Raw genomic sequence first — 20889 nt, 5'->3', positions numbered from 1 at the left:
CCCTGCTAGGTTTTAATGGTGTCTGAGGCCGAATTTTAACTCAGGTCTTCCTCACTACAGGACCAGTGCTCTATCTACTGTACCATCTAACTACCCCCACATTTTGCTTTTCTATAAGAACTGTGAAGACCAGGAGAAGGATAAATGCCTCTTCTTCTAAAAGAAAAGAAAAAAAAAGTGAGGCAAAAACAAAAGAATGTTCATACTATATATTTGAGATTGACTTTGATTTTTGCTTAATAAATTCTCATTGATTTTTGGAGAAATTCTAGAATCTTTTATTAGAGAGCTGTCTCTGTCAACCTGTTTGTGACTTTGTATGGACACAAGGGATGGAAGGGGAGGAGTAATGTACAATGAAGTTAGAAATATATGTTGTGGCCAGTTTGAAAGAAGTTTTACATGCTTTAAAAAAAATTAATGCTAGAGACAACAAGGAATTAGAGAAATGATTTGAGTAGAGTGACAGGGTCAGAGTTATACTTAAGGAAAATCACTTTGATAACAGAGTAAAAGATGGAATGAAGTGAGCCAAGACACTAGGTAGGAGATCAGTAATAATCTAGATAAGAAGAGATGAGGGCCTGAATTTATGTAGTAATAACTATATAAAGAAAGAAAGGATTGTCAGATGCAGTGGAGTTAAACACAACAAAATTTGGCAATTGATTGGATATATAGGGTGAGGAGTTGAGAATAATACTGAGATTATAAACCTGGAAGATGATAAAAATGACAGTGCCTTCAATAGAAATGGGAAGGTTTGAAATTTGATCCAAATTTGAAATTTCCTTTTTCTTCATTCTCTTATTGAAGTTATCAAACTATGACAGAAAAATATTAAGCTCACCAAAAATTAATGTGTTTTTATTTGGGTCTTTGGAATTTTTAAGTTAACTTTTTCTTTAAGAATTTAGAGACCGGGGCAGGTAGGTGGCACAATGGATAGAGCACCAGCCCTGAATTCAGGAGGACCCAAGTTCAAATCTGGTCTCAGACACTTAACACTTCCTAGCTGTTTGACCCTGGACAAGTCACTTAACCCCAGCCTCAGGAAAAAAAAAAAGAATTTAGAGACCATGGAGGGAAGGAAGGGAAAGGAAGTAACTCAGCTGGATTCTCTCAACATTCCTCTCTAAACAACTTTAAAATAGTACCTCAAACCAAATTGTAGAGTGTCAGAGTTAACAATAAGTTGGGGTACAACTATACAAACATATAGCTACCTTCACTTCCCTTATCAAACCTAGGTGATGTTTTGTAAATGACTTTTTTTTCTTGATCATAAAGCTTTGAAACTTGATGACTGCATTTTTGGTTGAGCATTTAGGGTTCCTTTATGTCAGCATTCTGTGAATTCTGTTAATTTTCAATTTACACTGTGGTAAAATCTCTCCAGTAAATTTTAAGTGATTTTTTGAAATTCAGACCATTTGCATTTTGACATTTTTCTGCATTGTAATTCTCAGACACTCTTGAGAACTTACTTCTAGTTCTATTTCTTTGATTTGCAGGGATTAGAGATCTTTTCTAGTTTTTCTAATTTTTTTTTTTTAATCATGGGATTTTTTCTTTTGTTTGTTTGTTTTATTTTCTTCTATGCATTTTTTGTTCTTCCTGAACCAATCCACTCCTTAGAGAATCCATTATTTCTCTGAGATTTTTTTAATGCTCCTTTTAATTTTTTATTATAGTCTCAGGAATTTTTCCCCTGTTTTATTTGGTGTATCCATCATTATTTTTAAGTGTGGTACATGAGAGCTAAGATTAGGAACAGTCAATTTCTCTTTTATTTTTCCCAAAGTCATTTCAGAAATCTTTATTAAAGCAATATACTTAAAGGTACAGACAGGCTGGAAACTCATTTTAAAATAACAAATAATAATAAAGTAGTGAAATCTTTAAAGAGTACAGTTTTCCAAAGTCTAAGGTGAACCCTTTTTTTGGGAGGGGGGGAGTGGAAACAACAAAAATATTTGTTGTTTTTGAGTGTAATACTTGCCATAAACATATCCACTTTTAAAAATGGAAGCCAAAATTCAAATTAAAGTCAACAAAAATGAGACCTTTGTGGTAAATCTGTTCCAATTGATAGTGAAAGCAACTAGGGATTATTTATCATAGTGTGCAAAGATCAAATTTCAACTGATACATGTTAAATCATGTTTCAAGTGTCATTTGTTACTGTCATCATCAATCAAGTACATTCACAATGCAGAAAAATTATGCCATTGTCCTGCTTATTAAATTTTAGGCGTGAAATATGTAAATCTAAAGTTGACCTTTGTGTGAAAATTAAATGTACCATAGTATCATTTTATCATTCATTTCTGCCTTCAAAAAATGCAACTTTTAAAATTTTGAAATAACTTGAAACAAGTTTATAAGTATTCATTTCAAATATTCAACCATTAAATTCAAATTTTTATCTAATTTTTAAAATAACATCACTTTTTGAAGAGATAATACACTGGAGCAATTTTAGGAGCTTAAATTAACAAAAAGCAAAAATTCAGAAAATACAGAGTATGATACTTATTAATAGAATTTTTAAGTGTAGTAACTGATGCAAAAACAGCTTTTTGCTTTTGCTTTGTATGAGTACTTTAGTTGCAGATAACATGAAATTTAATAAGTTGAAACAACATCTTTAAAATGTATATGACAGTACATTAGCAAGACAATATTTTGGGAAAAAAATAGATACTAATAGTATCTGTTTAAAGCCATGACTTTGACATGAAAAGGTTTGCTTATGTTGTATAAAATTGCTTAGAGAATTGCTAAATATAAAAAGCCTTCTTCAGTGGGAAAAAAAGATATTGGCCACTGTTGATGCGATCAAAACAGCCATGAAACTAAAAGATACTTGCTCCTTGAAAGGAAACTATAGTAAATCTGGAAAGTATGCTAAAATTAGAGATATCATCCTGCTGACAAAAGTCCACATAGTCAAAGCTATGGATTTTCTAGTAACAACATATGGCTGTGAGAATTGAGGAAAAATAAATAAATAAAATAATAAAAAATAAGGAAAGCTTAATACTTCTAAATTAACACTCTTGAATTGTAATGCTGGATAAGACTTTTGAGAGATAGAAAGGAAATTGAATCAGTCATTTCTTAAAGAAATTATTCATTTAAAGAAAATTTCACTAGAAGGTCAAATACTGAAGCTTAAATACTTTGACCCCATAATGAAAAGGTAGAACTCATTGGAAAAAGATCTTGATATTAGGAAAGATTGAAGGTAAAAGGAAAAGAGGATGCCAAAAATGAGATGGGTAGTATTATGGAAACAATGACTATGAACTTGGGCAGACTTTGAAAAATAGTGGAAGAAGATGGCAGCAGTGGATAGAACATTGGCCTGGGACTCAGGAGGCCCTGAGGCATGTAACTATGTGACCCTAGAGAAGTGATTTAATCCCAAGTGCTTTGCAGCAATCAATCAATAAGTAAATAAGTAAATGAATGAATTAAAATAATAATAATAATAATAATAATAATAATAATAATAATAATAATAATAATAAACGAGAAAAGGGCCTGACCTGGCCAGGCTTGCTATGGTCCATGTGGTCATGAAGAGTCAGGCATGACTTGAATTACTGGAAAACATTAACAGCATAAACAATGTTTGGAGAATTTTATGCAAAGTTGTTTTAATTGTCTCCACTTACACATGATAAGTGGGAAGGGAAACTGTCTTTATAGCTTAAGACATTTCAGAAACAAAAGTCTTTCCACTTCATTTTGATGGTAGATGAAGCTGTAGTTGTGGGTAAACATGGTCAATTGATTTCAAATGTATAATGTATTATTGAAACTGGTAGAAAGAAAGATATTTTACATTGAGGTAATGCCACAATGTAAAAATGCCACAATGTAATGCCATATCAGAAAGACTTTTCTTTTCTTTTCTTTTTTTATTTACAAGATATATGCATGGGTAATTTTTCAGCATTGACAATTGCAAAACCTATCAAAAGGAATTTTCGATGAACGTTATATAATGTGGAAGAGTTGTACTGAACCTTATTAATAGACTTCACTCCGTAGCAGGGTATATAAGTAGCAGGTATATAAAAACAAGGTAAAAATGTGTCCTCTCATGCAACTTGGGCACATTGCATCAAAAAATGTAAGAAATGTGTTTAGTTGTTTACTTATTTTTCAGTAGTGTCTAATTCTTTGTGACCCCATTTGGAATTTTCTTGGCAAAGATACTGAAGTGGTTTGCCATTTCCTTCTCCGGCTCATTTTACAGATGAGCAACCAAAGCAAACCAGGTTACATGACTTTCCCAGGGCCACACAGTTGGTAACTGCCATAGATAGATAGATAGATAGATAGATAGATAGATAGATAGATAGATAGATAGATAGATAGATAGCATTAGGCAGGCAGAAGTGGGATAATGAAATATTTTTTAGATTTTAATGTTAACTTATTTTATTGTTAGTAAGAATTGTTTTATTGTTTTGTTCATTATTTCACTCATGTTTAATTCTTGTTGATCCCATTTTGGGTTTTCTTGGCAGAAATACTGGAGTAGTTTGCCATTTCTTTTTCTAGCTGATTTTAAAGATGAGGAAACTGGGGCAGAAAGTTGATTAATTAATCAACTTGCCCAAGATTATACAATTAATGACTAAGACAAAATTTGACTCCCAGAAAATGAATTTTCCTGATTCCAGGTCTGGCACTCTATCCTTTACCCAACCTAGGAATTATGAGTGAACAACTTTATACAATTTTTTTGTTACAAGAGTAAACCAAATTTATAAACACCCCCTTTTAAAGGAAGTTGCTACAGATAACATTGTGACTATAACTGGCAACTTCTTTTTTAAACTACAAAACAGATTTACCTGCTTGTACTAAAATATTTGAAAGTGTTTGAGCTAAAAAAAAAATTGACAATTTGATGATAATATAGGTGAAACAAATTTATTTTATAGCTATTTTCTCTTGATATTTGATATTAAGAGGACAATAATAGTACCTATTATAAAGATCAAATGAGATAACATTTGAAATGAGATTTGCAAACTTTAAAAGTACTATGTAAATAGTATCTATTATATATAATATTTTCATGAGATGGAATTTTCTTTATAATTAATATAAAGAAAAATATTGAGAGCTCGATAGTAATTCTTAGTAGTAGTACTGAAAAACATGCCTGTCATTTATATTTTTTAATTTTATGTGTTACAAATTTAAGTTATCCAGCATTTTATCAGTTAAATATTTACATGGTAGGTTATTTTTCTTACATATTTAAGATTTGCATTATAGTTAGAAGAGTAATAAATTCTTAATTTTGCATGAATAAAATAAATTCAAATTATTTGCACAAATTATTTTATAAAAAGTATGGAGTCTTATTTATACTTTTTTTGTAAAGAATAAAAGGAGAACATTCTAGTTGTGTGACCCTGGGCAAGGCACTTAACCCCAATTGCCTCAGCAAAAAAAAAAAAAGAGAGAGAGAGAGAAAGAGAAGAGAATAAAAGGAGAGATTTAAATCCCCCAGATTTAAAAATAATTTGTAGTATCTTGGCAGGCTATACAAAGTATCATTTTCTCAGAAATATAATTTTAAGTAAAAACATGTACATTTTACAAGTATCAAATAGTGAATTTTGCACAACTTCATGCATTTTATGTTTCAAATAACTGTAATGGTAATAATGTGTTTCAGAAACTTTGCAGTGATGCTCAAGTGAAAGTCTTTGGAAAATGCTGCCAGTTGAAACCAGGAGGAGACAGTTCTTCTTCCTTGGATAGTTCTATCAATTCTTCAGATACAAAAGATCAGTGTCCTAAATATCAGGTGAGAACACTCTGCCCTATCCTCATTTTACTCTATTGTCATATTATTGGGTTACCAGGATATTTAGTTCTTTAAAATATCTTTTAATTATTGAAGTTTTAATTATTTGATTATTGAACTCCCAGATAAGAAAACTTCCTCTACCAATGCAGATTAGCATCTCCTCTGCAACTTAAAATCTTAAAGGGTTTTCTAGAGTTTTGAGACTTATTAATACGTTACACAGCCTATGTTTCAAAGGCAGGAATCAAACCTAGGCCTTCCTGGCTACATATAAGGCCAGTATTCCATCCTCTGTTCCACGCTGCCTCTGTATTGAAGTGTGATGATCTATAAAATAGTAACATGTTTCAGGTGTATCAGTAAAATAAAGTTTCTTAATTTCCTAACATAAATGCAAAAAAGCAAGTTGCATTTCTATATGAAAAATATATTGAAATTCATTTTAACATATGCTGTCCTTTTATAATATATTTCTAGATCTCCTCATTATTTGTGACTGCTTATAAATTTATCTGTGCGCCTATTAACATTCTACATAGTAATAGAGCATTAACTTAAAGCAAAGCAAAACTCATCTAATATGAATGTATTTTTGATCTTTCTGCTTTAGTGTAAAGCAAGCATTTAATTTAGTTACACTAAATTATAATCTTGAAGTTTTTCTGGATTTTATAATTTTATACTAATATTGAGTTGGTCTTATTTTTCCTGATTTTTCCTGAGTCATAATATCATAATGGATGTTACATATTTGCCAAAATGGACAAAATAAATCCAATTCTTACAGTTTTGCCAATTAAAATACTATTGTATTTTGAGCATCATCAAAAATATACAAAGAATTTTTCTTTTAGACCACTCTCATTAGTCACATGGAAGTTTAATAAATGCTTCTTAATGCTCTAAATGCTTATTGATCGGACATTCCATTGTAGTTTTTCTCTTGTCAGTTATCTTATTATACTGCTTTTATCTGCTCTATAATTCTTAGCTCACTCACATGGAACTCTTAGCTAGTTAGGCAGAGTTTTAAAAGTTAGTCTTAATACCTTAAACACTCTTCAAATTTTAAAATTATGATTTTACTTTTTAACAAATTTTGAGATAGGTTAAATTATTTCAAATCCTCTTTTTGGTTGCCTCAAACTGGTCTTGAATATCTGTCTTCCCTAACAATAGAGTAAGCATATAGTAAGAGACAGGAAAACCCAAATGTAACACATATTATCTAGCTTGCATCACTTTTGGCTTTTTTCCTATAAAAGTGAATTCCACTTTTAAAACCAGATATCCAGTCAGATGTCTCACTGGCCAGCTATAACAACCATTTCAGCCTTTACCAGCTGTTTGGTTGACCAGCCATTTCTATAAGCCTGTCCTTTGTTAGCTACTGTTCTAGTTACCTATTATCACAACTACTGGACTGATTGGCTACCACTGCTATCCTTGATTTTTCAGAGGCATATAGCAATGCAGTTCTGTCTCTTAACTTACATCAGAGATGCCTTCAGTAGGCATGACCCTTCTAAATGCAAATAAGTAAATCAAAGAAAAATTGTGCCAGAATTAAATATATTTATGTGTACATGTATGTATAAATATATCACAAAATAAGCAAATAAAATTTCGTTTATTTAGTTTTAACACATTTCTTTATGAATCATGTTAGGAGAGAAAAATCAGAACAAAAGGCAAAAACTACAGGCGAGGGGGGAAAAATAGAAAAAAAGTGGATATAGCATGTGTTTATTTACATTTACTCTCCATATTTCCTTTTCTGGATCCATATGGCATTTTTCTTCAAAGGTTATTGAGATTGCCCTGGATCACTGAACCACTGAAAAGAACAAAGTCTGTCATAGCTGATCATTTCACATTCTTGCTGTTACTGTGTACAGGGTATTTCTGGTTCTACTTATTTCACTCAGCAACAGTTCATGTAAATTTTTCCAGGTCATAAATAAAATTTGAAGAAATAAACACTAAGTAAAATAATTACTAGACAGGATAGAAACCAAGAAAGGCCAGAAGCCAGAACACAAAGAATTAAGAAGAGGCTAAGATGTAGAGGTTATGAATATATTGATAAGTTTTTTTCCTCCAGAAGTTGTCAGAAAAATGACCAAAGGATATAAACAATTTACCAAAAGAAAGAAGGAAAGAAAAGAAGGAAGAAAGAAAAAAGGAAAGAAAGAAAGAAACTCATATTTTAAGTCTTTTAACAATGCTCAGCTTCATAATCATGTGAGCTACTTCTTCATATTCATCAAACTTGAAAAAATAAAGTGAAAAAAGTGTTAGTGAGATTGCGGCAAAGCAGGTATATTCATTCATTACTGATAGAATCACAAATTGTTGGAATTCCTATAGTAATTAGAATATATTATTTTTAATCCCATAATCATACCCTTTGATTCAATAATGCCACTGCTGATAAAAATACCTTGTGAGTGTTAGAAAGAAGAAAGCTATCTTTTAAAGAGATTTATGGTAGTATTATTTATAAATTCATACATACTAGGAACAGCTTTTAAAAATGAACAGTAGGCAAATTAGTAATACAGTGTGGTATATTAGCGGCAGGATTATCTTCAATTTTTTGTATAAGTAACATAAAAAAATCTTGAAAGACTTTAATAAAACAAAAAAGGGGAGGTAAGCAGAGCCTGAAAAAGAATATACATTGATCACAATTGTAAAATAATGTATTAAAGCTCTTTGCAAATTTTAAAGTACTATATAAGTGAAAGTAAATATTAATTTTTATTATTTCTAATATTTTATTATTATCTTAAACCAGTAAGTCCATAGTAACAAATAGATAAAGAAGAAATATTGTGAGGACTCAGTTGAACTGAATGATAAGTAATTACTATCAATTTGTATATTGAAATTCTTTTACGAAGCTAAGAGTTGCAAAGTTAATTCATTTGGCTTTATTGATATTTAATGCTAAATATATAACATCAGGAAGGGTAATTTATTTCATCTCAAATTGGATTAGAGAATGCTTTTTAAAATTTGGAAACATAGAAAAATTGTATAGATACAGATACAGGGGTTGGGTGGGCTGGGAACAAGTTGTACAGATTTGATGATAGACCATTAGAACTTGATGCTTTCAAGATGTGGGAGTGCCTTTCTCATGTACTTCTTATAATCCTCATAAATCCAAAAGTAGAAAATGCTTGTTTTTTTTTAATAAAATTGTTTTAACTAAGCTTAACTCTTTTTACATTTTAGCTTTTGTTTTCCTTTTAAAAGTGTTAAACATTATTGTGCCAGTGTAATAGGAGCCATGGAGCTCATGCAGAGTTGTCCTATATGCTTCTGGCTAGCCAATTCCCCTAGAAGCCACTGATTTTGGTGGATCTTTAGAAGAGATTATTCTGCCCTTCATCCCTCTTTTCTCTTCCCTACTGCAAATCATGTAGACTAATCAAGTTTCTTCCATGAGGAATTAGGGTGGGGCTGCCAGCAAGGCAGTTGTTCACATATGGTAGTCATGTAGCAGGAAGTACAATGTCCCTCTGCTTCCCCTCTACAGCCTTTCCCATAGTTCTGACAGGATAGCTAGAAAGAAAAGCCAGTGACCAAGTGTGGATCATTCCCTTTAAATATCCACTGAGTCAGCAGCTCCTCCTGCTTAACATTGCTTTGTCATCCCTAGAGTTCCAGAATCCTTTATAGCACTATGGCCTGCCCAGAGCAGGAAGGTCAACTCTGTACATGCTCAATGATCCCAATTACACTGATGTATTTTAATAGGCACATAAGTTCTCTGAATAATGTTAGGTTTTTGGTTTTTTTGGGCCTTTTTAGGATTCTAGGTGTTCTTCTGATGCCAATATGCTTGGAGAGATGATGTTTGGCTCAGTGGCCATGAGTTATAAGGGTTCTACCCTAAAAATTCATCAAATTCGGTAAGGCTACATGAAATTTTACTTTTCTTTAGGGAAATAAAAATGATTTATATGATTACTAGTAATAGACTATTTCAGGCACTTTGGAACTAGGTTGTTGTTAATCTTCAGAAATCTTTGTTTAGCTTTATTTGGGGTTAATTTTTGCTTTCAATGGCAGAAGCTCTGATCCTACCAATCTAGAAAGACTTTAAGTTCAAATATGATCCCAGTTTACAGCCTGTGCCTGCTATCTTAGGTTCAGCTTTACTGAATTTAGAGAGGCTCAGCAGCAGTACTTTGGCCGCTAGGTGACAAACTATTTAGCCAAGCAACTCATATAGCCAATAAAAATACAAAAGGAATCTCTGCCCATTATAGCCACTTCTACAATGGCAGAGTGAATAAATTAGCCAAAGAATATTATATCCTGCTGTATATTATATAGAGTAAACATAATCAAATGTCTGATACTGTATAGTTTGTCTTTGGTACTTATTTTCTCTTTTTTTCCTCATAGTTCTCCTCCCCAGCTTATGCTTAGCAAAGTTTTTACTGCACGTACTGGAAGTAGCATCTATGGAAGTCTAAACACGTGAGTATAGATAAATTCAGTAAGAAACCAAGATGAAGAATGTAAGAAATGATCTGAGGTACCTACAGAACCAGGAATGAGAATTAACAGTATTATTTAGAATCAGCAATATTTAGTCAGATTTTTATTTTTTTCCTATATGTACTTGAAGATAAATTAAGGTAATAAAGTCCAGATTTTTCTCTAATTAAGTCTTGTTGGGGCAAAAGATGTTGGTTATTTCTCCTGACTTAATGAAAGGAAAATCTGGAAGTATATATTATTGAAATATATGTTTATTGCTATATACATGCCACATGTACAAAGATAAACAGGTCAGGACCAAGCACATGATTTGAAGTCTGTGGAGTTGGAACTCTGGGGTCATCTGGTATGATACCCATAGTTGATAAATGAAGAAAATGAGTTCCAGAGGTAGTTACTTGCCTTGTGTCACACAGGTGGTAAGTAGCCACGCCCAGATTCAAATTCAGATTTTTTAGCTTCATATTCACTAAATTCATGCTAATTACTCCCATATACCAAATTCATTTTTTGTGTTTTACTTTGCCATATTACTATTATCAGTATTGGCTTCTATGTATGTTCCCCTTCTACCTTTAAGTTTTTACTACTTTGACCTTCAGTACCCCAGTATTGAGGACTTTTAGTGTTAATTTAAAAAACCTTATTTTCATGATTTTGTGTTCCTTAGTCCAAGTTCAAGATAACTATATAGTTATGTCTTTTAGGTGAAGGAAAAGACAAAAGAGTCCTTTAATATTTATATTTTTTAACTAAAGGACAAAAAAGTCTTATACCATAAGTTTTTTTTTAAGTAAAAATTGTTGAGTTTCTTCTGATAATTAATTAGTAAATCAAAGTAGAAACGAGTGAGTTAAAGTTGAATGATTTGATGTCTGGCTGTATGTTGAAATTTTCTTTTCCAAGAATGACCTTCAAAAGTCTTAGCAGAAATTAGCTCAAATAAGAACTTTAACCATATGAAGTATTTTTTGGCCAATATCCCCATGCTTTAGTTTTGAGGAGTTTTTAAGACAGGAAGATTAGGCAGATAAAGACTGATTTTAGACAGATTTTCATCTTCATTTCTTGCCTGATGATTAGAAAACATTTCAAAATCATTTTTTATTGTGATTGTTCCTTGGATTTATAAGGATGTTGGCTCTTTTCTGCCAAATTAAAGAGTAATGTATCTATAATGTATTTTGAAATTTTTCTTAAAAGAATAAAGTTGATCAACTTATTTCCCTCTCCTCAGGCTCCAAGACAGTCTTGAATTCATTAATCAGGACAATAATACATTAAAGGCAGATAATAATACGATTATCAATGGGCTTCTTGGAAACATAGGTAACTAATTTCTTTGTTCACTACCTTATTTGTAGATTCTTTAATCTTTTTGACAAAAGTAATTCTGAAATAATTCTGAATTATAACAATCTTATTATAAGATAGAATGCTTTCAAATGTTAAAAATAGAAAATACTTTTCAGTTTTACAGTGTACAGCCTTGTTATCCTTTCTATGTTGGAAAATTAAATACCCAATTGATATTTTTTCTCGAGTGTTTAAATAGCATATAATATTGTGTACTTATTAAAATGTACTTTACTATAGGCATATAGACAAGATATCTTAAAGGATTTAATTCTGTCACGGTTTCCTAAACAGATAACTATGTCTTACTCATTGACACTAAAAGTGACTAAATTACTGAAAGACATAAAAATAATTGTCCCACCTGCTAGATTAATAATGGTAATTATAGTAATAGCAATAGCATTTATATAAGGCTTTAAAATTTGCAAAATGCTTTTGCAAATATTTCTTTATCCTCACAATCTCCCTTGGTAGATAGGTGCTATTATCCCCATTTTAAAGATGATGAAATAGACTTAAAAGAAATTAAGTGACTTGCTCAGGGTCGCATAGCTTATAAGCATTTTGAAACTGGATTTAAACTTAGGTTTTCCTGACTGCAAGTTTCTGCACCCCATCTACTATATCTTTCCATATTAATTGATATTGATGGTTTGATATATGAAAAATCCATTTTCATGTGACTAAAAAAAAATTCTCAGTAATACAAATATACTTTGTTTTGTTTTTGTTACACTGTCTTTTTTGTTGTTGTTGAATGTTCTAAGTAAAAACAGCACAACTTCTTTTGTGGAACATTTTATTTAATTTGAAAATAATTTCAATTATGCTTGATGATCATTGCAGTTCTAGTATTTTTAAGAGCTCTGTTACTGCAAGGAATATAAAACCAGAAGAATGTGAACAAATACTTTTCTGATTTTTCCATTTGAAAATATTTCATTTAAAAATTACATTGTACTAAAAGAATAGAATTTTATATTTTGCCTAATTTTCCTAAGTAGAACAGTTCATTTTTCCTCAATTCCCTAACTTTTCAACATTATTTACTTAATATATCTTTTATAAAAGTTAGAATTTTCTCTTTTAATTTAGCAGCTACTTTATGATGAAACAGTTTTAACTTTTGAACTTAATGGGTTTTTATTAAGTAAAATGAATATTAATAACAATGAAAGCTTTTATGTATATACTCCATTTAGATTTTACAAAATGTTTTGCATATATTATCATAATAACTTATGAGGCAGGTGATATTAATATTCCTATTCTATAGATGACAAAGCTGAGTCTTAGTGTACAGGTTATGTAATTTGTCCAAAGTCACATACCTAATAAATATCTGAGGGTAGATTTGAAACAGAGTCTTCTGATTTCTAGAGAATTTTATATGTTTAAAAACTAAAGGATTCATTAATATCCTTTTACATTTTACTTTACACAGACTTCTTCTTGATGTAAAAATGCTATTTATCCATTTAGCACTACATTCAACAACAGTGTTTCCCAAAAAGGAATGTATTCCTTCCTTTAATATAGTTTGTTTCTTGTTGAAAGTATGTCATTGAAATATTTTGCTGGAAACATAAAAATAACATCTCAGAAGAGAAGCAATTTTCTAACCATTACAATGATGATTTTGGACTTCTTTAGCAAGACATTTCTAATGTCCATTTGAAAACAAAGGAAATAGTTCTTCCATGTAGGGTAAATTAAAAGTTCTTTAACAAGTTTGAAAAAAAACACCACCAAAACTCTGTAGATTATATTATGATTTTTATTTGAAAATTTATGAGGATTTTTCCTTATTCTTTCCAGTTTTTCTTGGAGTACAGTAAAATCAGTTTATTAAATTACTCCACAGAAATGTGGAAGAAAGTTTTGTCAAACCCCAAATCTAAATTTGGAGTGATTTTTAAAAAACATCTTTCTTTTTTTTTAATTTTAAATTTAAATATAAAATGGGGGGGAAATCACCATATGTTCAGCAGCACATAAGAGAGAAGTCAAAATATAAAGCAATAAATTTCCATTTCAAGAAAGCCTATATAATAAATGCTATACAATATGTTCAGAGCAGTCCATTTTTTTTTCTTTGTTTCCTACTAGGTTTTCTTTTGTTCTTTGCTGTGCACTTTTACTTTATTTTTCCCCTCCATTTCCCTCCCAAGAAGCTGAACATTCTCTCTCTCTTTCTCTCTCATGCATTCATGTACACTCATATATAGATAATTGTAATTACATATACACATATGCATTCATATAAATAAAAATATATGTAAAACTTTATTGTTTGTCATCTGTTTCTCTGAACATAGATAACATCTTCCTTTATAAGTTCAATTGTTTCCTTATTTTTAACTCCAATTCCTCATTTCCTATACCCTTAATATTTCAACCTCATAGTGTCTAGTTATTTTATGTAGTCTAAAATATTGATTAATGTGGCTGACCTCACAGTATAGTTTTTCCTGTTTTTCTCTTTTGATTAAATGTTTTAGCTTTAACTTTGAGATCATGATTGCTACCTCTACTCTTATTTCCTATCCCTCTTGACTCCTCTGAGAGAGTTCCCTCTAGTCCATTCCTGATGAGAATAAGATTCCAGAACTATGAGCCATCCTCCCCCATATAATTCCTGTGTTTCCTAAACAGTTTTACCCTTCAAATCACATTATACTCAGTTCTGCCCCAATCTTTATTTCCAGCTATGTAGTTATTAATGACAGTCATAGACATACAGTTTACATTTCCATGTATAAAATATAAAAGTTTGTCCTTATTGAGTCTCTTGTAATTAGTCTTTGATTTGGAAAGATTTTAAAGATATAGAAATTAGAGGCAGCTAACTGGTGGCCCAGGGACTTGTTGGCTTACAAAATGACCTTTATTCAACCACTAGAGAAATTCTTTGTGTTAAAATTCAAAAACTTCCTGCCATCATCACAACCAAGAACTCTTTTATTTTCTTATAGTTTATTGTGGCTGTACTGTTGCCTTGGATAGCTAGGAATCTGACTTCATGAAGTACATTTATAATCCTGATCTTTACAAAGTCCATCTCCCTTTTTTGAATTTTATTTCCATTTCTTCTTTTGTTTCTAATTATAACTTGGCATGGGTAAACTCTATTCTACTTTGTTTTAAAAGTTTGTATTTGTTAATATTTCTTTTCTGTACTTATGTGATATATTCTGTTTTCCTTGGCATCCGTATGATGCTTTCTTTTTTTTATAAAGGTGGAGTTCCTGTACAAGTTCTCCACTGATACTGTAAAATTTTTACTATTTAAACAAACCATAACCAACCAAAAGCATCTGAATTTCACAAGGGTACTTACTACAGCTTGAACTTCAATTCTTTTTTTATGTAAAATTTGTTTTCCTCCATATCTGTTAGTCTGCTCTTATGTTGCTTTATCTTCCTTTTGAAACCAGGTGCCATTCAGCTTTACTAACTTCATTCTTTCATATGTATTTTACATTTTGCCATGTAGGTCTTTCACAGCTTTGCAGCCCTAGGCGGGCATTCTCTGAGCAAGGCCCGCTCCGCCTGATCAGGAGCGCCTCTTTCTTTGCAGGTTTGCAATGTGCTGTGTGGGTAGACTAGTTGGTATGACCAAGCTACTAGAATTTTATAGTTTAGCTTTGGAAATAAGACACCAGTTGAAAGTTGATTTTGAGTATATAAGGAAAAAAAAATACCATTAGGGTAATAAGATCCATCCTCTAATTACGGAATTTGATTTTACTACTCCTGGAATTCATATTGTCTTTGGGAATGAGTATTTTGGAAACATTTTTTCATGAAATTACAGTATGATAGTTGTTTTCCAATATTTCTTTGAGCTTTGGAAATGCCAAACCCAATTTCAATTAGCTCTTTACTGCTTGATATGAAGAAATAATAGAAATTAATAGAAAGTATAAATTCTTATGTGCCACTCAAGTTTCCTCTGAAGAGGTCTTATTTCCATGGCCAAATAGCTTTTGTCTCAAAGTTCACCAATTTTCTGTTAAAATTTTTATCCACACTTTGATATGAGAAATTTTATTTTTATAACTCTCGGTTGAACAAGTACCATTCTAAGAATACACATCTCTGTCTTTATATCACAGAACAAATGTTAATTGAAAAAGCATAGAATATATGCTTGTACTCTTCTTAGCCAATTATTGCTGCTGTTTCCCAAATACATTTTTGTGTTTAATATAAGATTACATTTCCCAGGATGAAGACTTAGTGGGACTGGAATAAATTTACCTTCTATGTTTATTCACAAAAAAGTATGAATTTGGCCTTTCTTTCTTTCTTATTAAAGAGTACTTAGTATGTTCTATAGATGATCTTCAAATAAATATCTGGACTTGTTCAGCTTAGCAGCACTTGGTGTTGGGGGTGTGCCATGCTGTCAAAAAATAAAAGATAAATGAATGCAATGGATGAGCATGTTTTAGTTTTGATAATTAAAAGGAGTGCCACCACTCTGAATAAAAGTTTATTTTATGCTTGACAAGCTTGCCTTTTTTTTTTTTTTTTTTTTTTTACAGTTCACAGCAATCCAATGGACATGCCTGGAAGAGAACAGAATGAAGACAGGGACAGTGGCATAGCACGCTCTGGTAATGCATTACATTAGTTTAATAAAGGGGCATAGATGTTTAGTATTGTATCCTTGCTGTTTGATGTAGTTTTTTCAAACTCTGCTGTTTAGAGTTTGGTATATAAAAAAGAATAAAGGTAGAAATTATTTTAATAGTATCTTATTTTTCCAAATACATGTAAAGATAGTTTTCAACATTCACCTTTGCAAAACCTTGTGTTCCAAATTTTTCTCCTTCTCTTCCCCCTTACCCACTCTTCAAATAGCAAGCAATCTGGTGGAGATTAAACATGTGCAGTTTTTTTAAACATATTTCCTTATTCATCATGCTGCACATACACTCACACAAAATCAGATCTAAAAGAAAAAACACCACAAAAAAGGAAGAAAAAAAAAACAACAAATAGATGGAAACAACAACAAAAAAGGTGAAAATACTATACTTTGATTCCCCAGTCAGTCTCCATAGTTCTCTCTCTTGATGGGGATGGCACTTTATCATAAATCTATTAGAATTGCCTTGAATCATCTCATTGTTGAAAAGAGCCAAGTCCATTATAGTTGATCATCACATAATCTTTTTGTTATTGTTTACAATGTTCTCTTTGGCTTATTTCACTCAGCATTAGATCATACAAGTCTTTTTAGGAAAGACAGAAATTATTTAACAATATCATACTCAATAATACATATTTGATAAGTAGCTTTTCATATTTTTTCATGTCAGTGCTTGGTAGAAAGATGAGTCCAACTGAACCAGACTCAGCCAACGCAAAGTGAAAAGTCCTTCTACAGTGTCACTCTATTGAACTGTTTTGTTTTACTTCCTTTATTTATTATGAGGAAATAAGGAAGGAGCCACTGGAAAATTATAGTGAAGGGGGAAAAAAGAGAATATTTTAATAAGGCAGTTTCTTAAGTTTACAGAGACTGGCAAGAAAGCAATTGTTTTGATTGCTCTAGTTCTCATTTCCCAAATAGCAACAAGAGAAATTTCAACTTTTCTCTGCAGTGTGAATTCTTTCTTGTAGGTTTTTTGATTATCTCAAGACTTTACTGGAGCTATTCTCAAAAAATAGTATACTCCACTTTGTCCACAGTGCATGGATCTAGTAGAATGATTCCAATCTCTCAAACTTTTGTTCCTTTTCTATGCTCTGTGCTAGTAAAGTTCACTTACTTATTTTGAATTTCCTTTATGTAGTCTCTGAAGACAAAGCATTTGTCCAGATATTTCCCCTTTCTAATTCATTGATAATTTTCAAGGGCTTTAAGACATAATCAAAGATATATATCTTTAATTATCTTTTCCTTTTCTATATTTAAGGTTATTTTTCCCTTTATAGTAAAGTTTTTAATTTTATTAATTATGTACAATATTATTATTAATTTAATCTGTTTGTATCTTTTTATCTTTTATTTTTCCAGGATTGGTTTTCTCAAGTTTAATTTTTCTCTGCAGCAAGTAGTTTTACTGGAACTATTTAGGCCAATTAATTTTATAATCACAGTTTTCTTCAAAATGTAGGGTTATGACACTTGAATATCCCACTTGTTGTTTTATTAAACAAGTAAAGTAGGCCGCTTAATTTATTAATAACTTATGCAGTGTAGTTTTAAAAATGTTTAGTTGAAAAAAATTTTAAAATGTAAAAAATAAGGTCATAGCCAAATCTCTAATTTTTAATTATGTCAGTGGTATATTAATCATTTAACACTTTTAAGTTTTCTTACTTAAAGCCCTGAAACTTAAAATCTGCCTTATGATTTTAAAAAAAATTTTTTTTTGCCTCTCGGTAATACATTTTTAAAAAATAAGATTGTGTTTCATCTGAAAGGTCAAAAGTTGAGGGTTTGATAAAGTCAATATTTTATGCTTCCCTTTTATTGTTCCACTCATCAATTAAGATGATTATTTTTTCATTCATGAATTATTAAATTTTAAATCATGGATTAAAATGATTCTTTTTTGTTTTTATTGTCCTAACAGCATCTCTTAGCAGTTTGCTTATTACTCCATTTCCCTCTCCAAACTCTTCACTTACCAGAAGTTGTGCTAGCAGTTACCAACGACGCTGGCGTCGCAGTCAGACAACCAGTTTGGAAAATGGTGTCTTTCCTAGGTGGTGAGTGAATTAACAAATATGGGGGGAAATGTTTGTATCCCATGGCTTTTTAATCAATCTCACTTAAGTTTTCCTATCTTTATCTTTATCTTTTAAAGCACATAGTTGTCAATGTATATATACAGTTCTAGTTTTACTGACTCACTTTGCAGAGGTCTTTCCATATTTTCTTGTGTGTTATGTATAATTTTAATATTTTTTATAATTTTATTTGAAAAATTATATTCCATTAATATACCATAACTTATTTGGAAAGTATATAAGGATATGTTAACAACTCTTTATACTTAAAAATTAATTTCTATATGCAGTATTCCCATAACATATTAATAGTGCCTACTGTATGGTTTCATTCTTCATTCATTTCTGTTATCTTTTTGTTCTTCTTTGATCATAGTTGTAGTCAATATATATTCCATTCCTCTCAATTCTGTTTTCTGTGCTACTTATATTTTTCCAAATTTCTTAATATTCCTCATTTAGCATTGTAATGACTTTGTTACAAGTATTCTTTTGAATTGATAATATCATAATCAATTCAGCCATTACCAGTTGTTGGACTTATAAATTGTTTTCAGTACTTTTAGGATATATTCCCCAAAATAGGTTCATTAAATCATAGGATATCGTTGTCTATTACTACATAACTTTCCAAAGAGATTCTATTAATGTCATCAGTAATATACATGTGCCCTTTCCATAATCCTAGTAGTTCATAGTTTTAACTATTTTAACCAGTTTTGGTAGGCATAGAGTAGAAACTTGAAGTTGTTTCAGTTTGTATTTACCGGATAATTAGTAAGATTGAAATTTTATATATATGCTCATTTGTGAATTGCTTTTTCAATCAATATTTTGACTGTTCAGTGGTGAACTTGATATTGCCCTTGAATGTTTGTATCAGTTCCCTATAAAATTTAGGTGTCAAGATTTTAAGTTCTATTTGTGACAGTAGTTTTCCCATATGATTTTTTTCCTAGTTACATTATTTTTGTAGTATAAGATTTTCTCATTTTATGCATTCAAATCCTTTGATTAAAAAAAATCAAATTCTTATTCTCTGTTATATCTTGATTAATAATCAATTATCTATTCTTCATATGCTCAGGAAATTTGAGCATAATCTCTTCAAAGAGCTACCATATTTATTTAGGTCCCTCATATCTTCTTCCTTAGACCGGAATTGTCAAACTAATTGCCCATGGACCACAAAACTCCGAATGTAAACGGAGGGGCAGCAGTGGATAGAGCACCAGCCCTGAATACAGGAGGACCCAAGTTCAAATCTGGTCTCAGACACTTAACACTTCCTAGCTGTGTTGACCCTGGGCAAGTCACTTAACCCCAGCCGCAGAAAAAAGAAAAAAAAAATGCAATTGGAAACTGTTTAGCAAAATCAATAAAAATATAATAAAGCATAGATATTATTGATTTGTAGTCTTCCAAGTCAGTATATAACCAGCAGGAATCCATTGCTATTCAAGTATAATGCCATTGATCTAAATTATCACAGTGGCCTACCAGTTATCCTCTAATTTTCTTCCCATTTCAGTCCATAATGCTGTCATAAGCAATTCTATTTAAGTGCAGATCTGATCATGTTACTCTCCTTATCAGTAAATTCCATTGGCTCCCTATTATCACTAAAATATAAACAACTCTGTTTAACTTTCAAAGTTCTTTACAACTTGGTCCCAACCTATAGATCCATAGTGATTGAAATAGTACTCCTGTTATCCAACTAAATTGACTCTCTCTTTGTTCCTCAGACATGACTCATTTCTCTCTCTAAGCATTGGTTATCTCCCTTGTCTGATGTACTCATTTCCTCTTTTCTGCCTCATAGAATCCTTGTTTTATAAGAGAGTGAGGGAGAATAATTTAGAACACAAAGTTTTACAAAAATGTGTGTTAAAAACTATTTTTATATGTATTTGGAAAAATAAAATACTATTAATTTTTTTTAAATAAATAAAGTCCAAAATTAAAGAAGAAAGAATAATCCTTATCTTCTTTCAAGATGCAGCTGGAACACCAGATTTCCTGATGCTCCTTAATCACTAGCACCCTCCCTACTGATCTACATTGTATATCGCTATTTTATAGTTATCTTTACTATTCTCTTTGTTTATCCTGTATATCTTTATATATGCCCTTATTGTCTTCCCAGTTAGAATGTATACTCCTTTCGGTTAGGAACTATTTCATTTACTGTATTTGTATTCCTAACAAATAGTATAATAGCTGTCCCTTAAAACTTATTGAATAGTTGCTTTTATTGGAAACTGGATATTTGGTATGAATTAAAGTTATAAATTTTTCTTTTTTCATATTACTGTCCAGTTTTCCCATTTTCTAACATTTAAGTGATAAACCTTTATCCTAGATTTTTAGTTTCTTACTTTCTATTTTTAACTATTACTTTCTCTATGTTT

The 20889-nt window shown here is 30.9% G+C and overlaps 1 protein-coding gene across 2 annotated transcripts in view; it reads left to right on the top strand.

The window, feature by feature from the left end:
• Positions 1–20889, top strand: part of FNIP1 (folliculin interacting protein 1) — a 108202-nt gene that overhangs the window by 56957 nt on the left and 30356 nt on the right. The window contains exons 3-9 of one of the 2 annotated variants that reach the window (XM_074290958.1): positions 5711–5842; positions 9668–9768; positions 10268–10342; positions 11604–11695; positions 15222–15305; positions 16276–16347; positions 18319–18454. In XM_074290958.1, the coding sequence (XP_074147059.1) occupies positions 5711–5842; positions 9668–9768; positions 10268–10342; positions 11604–11695; positions 15222–15305; positions 16276–16347; positions 18319–18454 (692 nt within the window). The remainder of the gene's footprint in view (positions 1–5710; positions 5843–9667; positions 9769–10267; positions 10343–11603; positions 11696–15221; positions 15306–16275; positions 16348–18318; positions 18455–20889) is intronic. The other variant, XM_074290959.1, reaches the window with a different exon arrangement.

Source organism: Sminthopsis crassicaudata, chromosome 2, assembly GCF_048593235.1.
Source record: "Sminthopsis crassicaudata isolate SCR6 chromosome 2, ASM4859323v1, whole genome shotgun sequence".
NCBI lineage: Eukaryota > Metazoa > Chordata > Mammalia > Dasyuromorphia > Dasyuridae > Sminthopsis > Sminthopsis crassicaudata.
This window is presented reverse-complemented; position numbering and strand designations above follow the sequence as displayed.